Genomic DNA, 5,872 nt, shown 5'->3' with positions numbered 1-5,872 from the left:
CTAGTTCTGTTCTAGTTCTGTTCTAGTTCTGTTCTAGTTCTGTTCTAGTTCTGTTCTAGTTCTGTTCTAGTTCTGTTCTAGTTCTGTTCTAGTTCTATTCTAGTTATGCTCTATTTATGATCTAGTTCTGTTCTAGTTATGTTTTAAAAATTAAATATATATGTATTTCTTATATTTCTTTCACTTTTTGTTTTCAGCATAAGCTTTGGCATAGGTACTTTCAAAACCAGCTTTGATAAAATACACCTAGTTGCTGGTATTTGGATGCTACAACATATTTTCGTCTTCAGCATTTATTATTCCCTCAAGGGCTGGCAGCAAGTACGAATGAAATTGGCCCGACACAGTAAGTATTATACAGCAATCTAAAACATATTAATGCTCATAATATTTCACTTTCCTTTTAGAAAACCTCCAACATTTATGGTCCCTTTCTTGCCTATTTATCTATATAACCAGCCAATTAGTATTCGCCTATGTGCCAACAAAGTTATGTCTACATTTAGATCTACCTTTTGCTACATCTTCAGTTTTGCTGCCGGAAACTGTTAGATTATTAATGAAAATGCATTCTTTTGTCAGAAGTGTAGCGCCAAGAGTTCTAGCCGGAAAATTAAAGGCTGAAGACCAGTCGGCAACAGCAATTAATTTTCCTGCATTCAACAAATATCTGTATTATTTATTTGCTCCCACTCTATTATACCGAGATGAATATCCTCGCACCTCTACGATCAGATGGAAATTTGCTTTGGCCCGTTTCTTTGAGGTGGTAGCCGTGGCTTTTCTCTATAGTTATATCCATGAACGTCATATCACTCAACATTTTGGTAATTTTGGTGTGGAAAAACTTAATGCTGCCTCCATTACTATCAAATTATTTGGCATGTTAATGCCGAGCATTATAATCTTCTTGGCTGGTTTCTATATGATTTTACACGCTTGGCTCAATTTTACGGCTGAGTTAATGCGTTTTGGCGATCGTATGTTTTACAAGGACTGGTGGACTGCTAGTAATTATGAAGGCTACTATCGCAATTGGAATGTAGTGGTTCATGACTGGTTATATGAATATATCTACAAGGATTTCTATAATCACATATTTAAGGGTTCCAAGGCCCTATCATCGCTAACGGTGTTTGCCATATCAGCTGTTTTTCATGAATATATATTGGGCTATGCTTTGCAAGTTTGCTTTCCCGTCATCTTTGTCTTCTTTGGTATAATAGGTGTGGCAATGATATTTTTAACTCGTTATATTCCGAAAAACTTGGGAAATATTTTCCTTTGGTTTAGTTTAATCTATGGCAATTGTATGATGATTTCTTTGTATAGCATGGAGTATTATACACGTTTTAATTGTCCTAAAAAGTTTAATAGTTGGAGTGATTATTTAGTGCCTCATTTATGGAGTTGCTATTTTAAGTGAGAACTAAGTCAAGAGGAGATTTTTTTAAAATATTATTATTACTTTAATAAGTTACTTTGTGATACTTTATATTATTTAAGTATATACTAAAATTGGATTAGATTTTAAGTAATTTTTTATGTAATTTGATTGAAGCGTATTTAGAGTCAAATCGAATAAAGATATTTTGATGAAAGAAACTTTGGAAAGGTTTGGAGTTTTTATTAAGAGAAAAATCAAATATTTTATTTACTTAAAACCTATCTATCTACCTTAAAACCTTATATACCTATCTATCTATCTAGCTATCTAGCTATCTATCTATCTATCTATCTATCTACCTATCTATCTATCTATCTATCTATCTATCTATCTATCTATATATTTATCTATCTATTTCTCTATCTATCTATCTATCTATCTATCTATCTATTTCTCTATCTATCTATTTATCTATCTATCTATCTATCTATCTATCTATCTATCTATCTATCTATCTATATATCTATCTATCTATCTATCTATCTATCTATCTATCTATCTATCTATCTATCTATCTATCTATCTATCTATCTATCTATCTATCTATCTATCTATCTATCTATCTATCTATCTATCTATCTATCTATATATCTATCTATCTATTTATTTATGTATTTATCTATCTATATATCTATCTATATATCTATCTATCTATCTATCTATCTATCTATCTATCTATCTATCTATCTATCTATCTATCTATCTGTCTGTCTATCTATCTATCTATCTATCTATCTATCTGTCGTCATATATAGATTTAGTTTGGGCTTTATGTCGACTTTAGATCCCTTAGAGTTCTCACACTATATGAATCAGTTATAAAAGAAAAAAACTAATAGTATTCCTTCCGATCACTTGATGTACTTGCGTCTATATCAACAAGAATGTTTGGTTTTAAAAACTTCTCGGTTTTGAAAACGAATCTATTTACAGAACAGACATGAATAAGTCAATTTAGATAAAATTTTTAAATAAATATGCTAATAGGGAGTTATGTGGAACCCCGGTATGTATATAACAATTAATAGACTTTTAGATAGGTACATTTTCCTTCTTTACGGGTACTTTTTTGAGTTTTATTTAAAATTAAATCTAGAAACATGAAATTTAGCATAAATGAGAACTTGTAAAATGGGATATATTGTAGTACTTTTTCGTTGTTCAATTATGTCGGGCGCCCGGGATCAATATTAGAAAAAACACAAAAAGTATCGGTTGAAGAACGAAAAAGTACCAAAAAGCCCCCTTTTTATGTTCTCCGGTCTATACATGCTTAGACACTTGTCCGCTTACTTTTTAAATGAACGACGATATGTTTTTAACTGTTTTGTATCTTTAGTGCTTGCTCTATTTTATTGTTATAAATTATATACAAAATCTCACTTTTTTATCTCTCGCATTCCGTTTTTATATAAAATCTTTGGAAATTTTGTAAATTTAGTCGGTATTTGATACTTTTAGCCGGTTTACAGTTAATTTTTAAACCGCCGCCGTTATTTTAAGTGTCAGCCGCTGCCGCCGTTATTATTTGTCGGCGCAGAGCTCTTTAATCACAATATTTATTGTTTACGTTTTTTTCGCATTAAATCGAATTTCTTACTTGTTTACACTTGCAGTAATAATCAATCGCAATTTTTTAATTCGTGCAAAAAATAATGTTTCATTAAAGAAATCAGTGAAAAAAGTCAATAAACAAGACAATGTCTAATCGAAATATAATATATAGACCACCAGATAGTGATTCCGAAGATGATTATGATGGGTTTTCCTTTGGTGATGATGTGAGTTTATTTTCGTTTTTTTTTCTCTTTTTTTGTTGTGGTTGTTGTTTGCAATTTCTTTTGTGTTTTGGAGAGAGAAGACCCATCCAAAGATAAAATGAATAATAGGGCTTATTGAACTAATTCAAGGTTACTTTTAAATTTGGTATGTACATGGATATTTAAGTATTTGTTGTTGTTTTTTTTGTAGATTATTAAGAAACCCCCCAGAAATTATTGGCATAAAGATGATGAACAGGAATTGTATGATGCACTAATGGAAGGCAGTTTGGATGGGGTGAGGCAACAAGTGGATTTGCTTAATTACAATGTGAATCAATCATTAAAGGGTAAGAGTGCTTAGGGAGGAATTTTGATTTGAAATTGTTTTTAAAACATTTAAATTCTTATTTAAAAAAAAAAAACTTTTTTATAAATATTCTAATGGACTTTTTTGGAATTTTGTCATTTTTAATCAAAATTTTGTTATTATTTTATTAAGTTTGCATTTTAAAGAATGTTTTTATTTCATTCCCAGGTGGCTTTACTCTTTTACTACATGCCTGTAAACAAGGTTTCCTAGACATTGTAGAATATTTGGTATTGGACAAGAAGGCCGATGTAAATAAACAAATTGATTCTGTTACCCCGCTACTGAATGTTTGTGACACGCACTGTAAGGATCCTTTGGTTATAGATAAAATGGCCAAATTACTTCTGCAACATGGGGCCATCATCAATGTGGCTGATAAATATGGTACAACTCCCTTTATGTTGGCCTGCAAAAATGGTCACACCAATATTGTGCGTTTAATGATAGACGAAGTTAGTTTTGATGCCTTTGATAATCAGGGATGTACTCCCATCTTTCATGCCATCGAAAATAATCGTAGTGATATTGTAAAGTTGCTAGTAGAGGCAGGAGTTAATTATAAAATAGCCAATCGTAAGGGTTATACACCTATACAAGTGGCACAATTTCATGGTTTCTATGATTTGCTCGAACTATTGCCCAAGGAAAAGGAAACCTATATAGTACCTTCGAAATTTTTAGCTTATAATACTTTAAGAGATTATATACCACGTATTTTCTTAAAATCTGAATGTCCAGAATATTTTCAAGAGATTAGTACCATTTTACTGTCCATAGGCATGGAACAGTTTTTGGAATACTTTGCTAAAGGCAAAATAACTTTAGCACAGTTTTTGTGTATGACCGATGAGAAACTAAAGGAATTGGGTATTATGTTTCCCTTATATCGTATGAAAATTATGAAGGGTTTATTGGAGTAAGTGGAATGTTGGAACAAATCTTTACTATATATATTTAATAACAAACAATGTGTTTTATTAGCTTTCAGTTGCATCATTGGTCTAAAAAGTCCATAGCTCGAGTAAGCAAAAATTCTCAAGAAAAGTAAGTTTCAGTTTCATTTCCATATAAATGTTCGGTCTGTTATAAAGTTTATTCTTTTCTAGCTTCTATGAAATCCTTATGATAACTGCTAATCATTTGCAACATTTGGTTATCATTAATTCTTCACTGAAATTTATTAAAAATCATTTACAACAGGATTTATTAGGTCCTCTAGAAGAGGAACATATTACAAACATGCAAAAAAGTTTACAACACTATAAACACACACTCAAAGATTTGAAAAAGACCACCAAATATGTAAGTAAGCTTAAACCTTTTCCTAAAAACTCAATTAAAAACTTTAACATAATTATCTCATTTACCAGCTGGCCTCATTTAGTCCTTCCAAAAATCCTCTCTACATTGATTATGATGAATTTTTAGCCGAACGTAAACGTTTGAAATTTAAATGCTATTTTAAATATACCCTAGCCATAGGTTTATCTGTATTTATTTGTTTAAAATTTAAACGTTTATTCTAGTAGTTAATGAACATTCCAAAATTAAGTATAAAACGTTAAGACGTTTTTTCTAAGATAAATGAATTTAATCATTATTATGTTATTAGCTGTATTAATAATAGTATTGAACTTCTTATATACTTTTATTTTTGTTTTAAACAGAATTGTTGTTTTGTTTTCATTTTTATTAATTATTTAATTAAATTGTAGTGAGCTGCATTTATTGAATTCTTAGAATTTTAAAAGTTTAATTTTTAAATAGTTAACACAATATTTAGCTTAAAGCTTTGAAATATATATGTATTTACTATCACTATTTACTATTATATAGTTATTTAGAGTTACAATTGTTTGTTGATTAAATCTAGATGTTGAAATAAAAACACGTTGAATTGAAAATACAACTTTTGATTATTAAAAGCAAATATTCTATTTTAAAAGAAATTAAAAAAAATTTTGGAATTTCTATTTTTTAAATTTTCTATTTTTATCGAATATTTACGAAATTCTCTATTTTTATAGAAAATTTTCGAAATTCTCTATTTTTATAGAAAATTAACGAAAATCTCTATTTTTATAGAAAATTTTCGAAATTATCTATTTTTATAGAAAATTTTCGAAATTGTGAATTTTTATAGAAAATTTTCGAAATTGTCTATTTTTATAGAAAATTTTCAATATTGTCTATTTTTATAGAAAATTTTCGAAATTGTCTATTTTTATAGAAAATTTTCGAAATTGTCTATTTTTATAGAAAATTTTCGAAATTGTCTATTTTTATAGAAAA

The 5,872-nt window shown here is 29.0% G+C and overlaps 3 protein-coding genes across 4 annotated transcripts in view; 2 read left to right on the top strand and 1 right to left on the bottom strand.

The window, feature by feature from the left end:
• LOC111677357 (sterol O-acyltransferase 1) overlaps positions 1 to 1,614 on the top strand; it is a 7,625-nt gene extending 6,011 nt beyond the window's left edge. The window contains exons 2-3 of the mRNA XM_046953429.1: positions 191 to 346; positions 408 to 1,614. Coding sequence (XP_046809385.1) covers positions 191 to 346; positions 408 to 1,426 — 1,175 coding nt within the window. The 3' untranslated portion in view covers positions 1,427 to 1,614. The remainder of the gene's footprint in view (positions 1 to 190; positions 347 to 407) is intronic.
• Positions 1,615 to 3,022: 1,408 nt separating this feature from the next.
• Positions 3,023 to 5,484, top strand: LOC111677363. 2 transcript variants are annotated; one of them, XM_023438467.2, is made up of 6 exons: positions 3,023 to 3,228; positions 3,419 to 3,557; positions 3,746 to 4,496; positions 4,562 to 4,624; positions 4,687 to 4,882; positions 4,951 to 5,484. In XM_023438467.2, the coding sequence occupies exons 1-6, from the start codon at positions 3,148 to 3,150 to the stop codon at positions 5,104 to 5,106; spliced, it is 1,386 nt and encodes a 461-aa protein (XP_023294235.2). In that variant the 5' UTR covers positions 3,023 to 3,147; the 3' UTR covers positions 5,107 to 5,484. The 2 variants fall into 2 exon arrangements, with proteins under 2 accessions (XP_023294235.2, XP_046811427.1); XM_046955471.1 differs by lacking the exon at positions 3,023 to 3,228 and adding an exon at positions 3,232 to 3,357.
• Positions 5,444 to 5,872, bottom strand: part of LOC124418448 (protein RER1-like) — a 2,914-nt gene continuing 2,485 nt past the window's right edge. Inside the window, exon 4 of the mRNA XM_046953428.1 lies at positions 5,444 to 5,449. Coding sequence (XP_046809384.1) covers positions 5,444 to 5,449 — 6 coding nt within the window. The remainder of the gene's footprint in view (positions 5,450 to 5,872) is intronic.

The sequence above is a fragment of the Lucilia cuprina genome, chromosome 6, assembly GCF_022045245.1.
Source record: "Lucilia cuprina isolate Lc7/37 chromosome 6, ASM2204524v1, whole genome shotgun sequence".
Classification (NCBI taxonomy): domain Eukaryota; kingdom Metazoa; phylum Arthropoda; class Insecta; order Diptera; family Calliphoridae; genus Lucilia; species Lucilia cuprina.
This window is presented reverse-complemented; position numbering and strand designations above follow the sequence as displayed.

Excerpts from the sequence above, each read along its gene's own strand:
- LOC111677363 (XM_023438467.2), top strand. The coding sequence starts at position 3,148 with ATGTCTAATCGAAATATAATATATAGACCACCAGATAGTGATTCCGAA. Across the intron at positions 3,229-3,418 it reads GGTTTTCCTTTGGTGATGAT|ATTATTAAGAAACCCCCCAG; the intron begins GTGAGTTTATTT and ends TTTTTTTTGTAG. Across the intron at positions 4,497-4,561 it reads ATTATGAAGGGTTTATTGGA|CTTTCAGTTGCATCATTGGT; the intron begins GTAAGTGGAATG and ends GTGTTTTATTAG.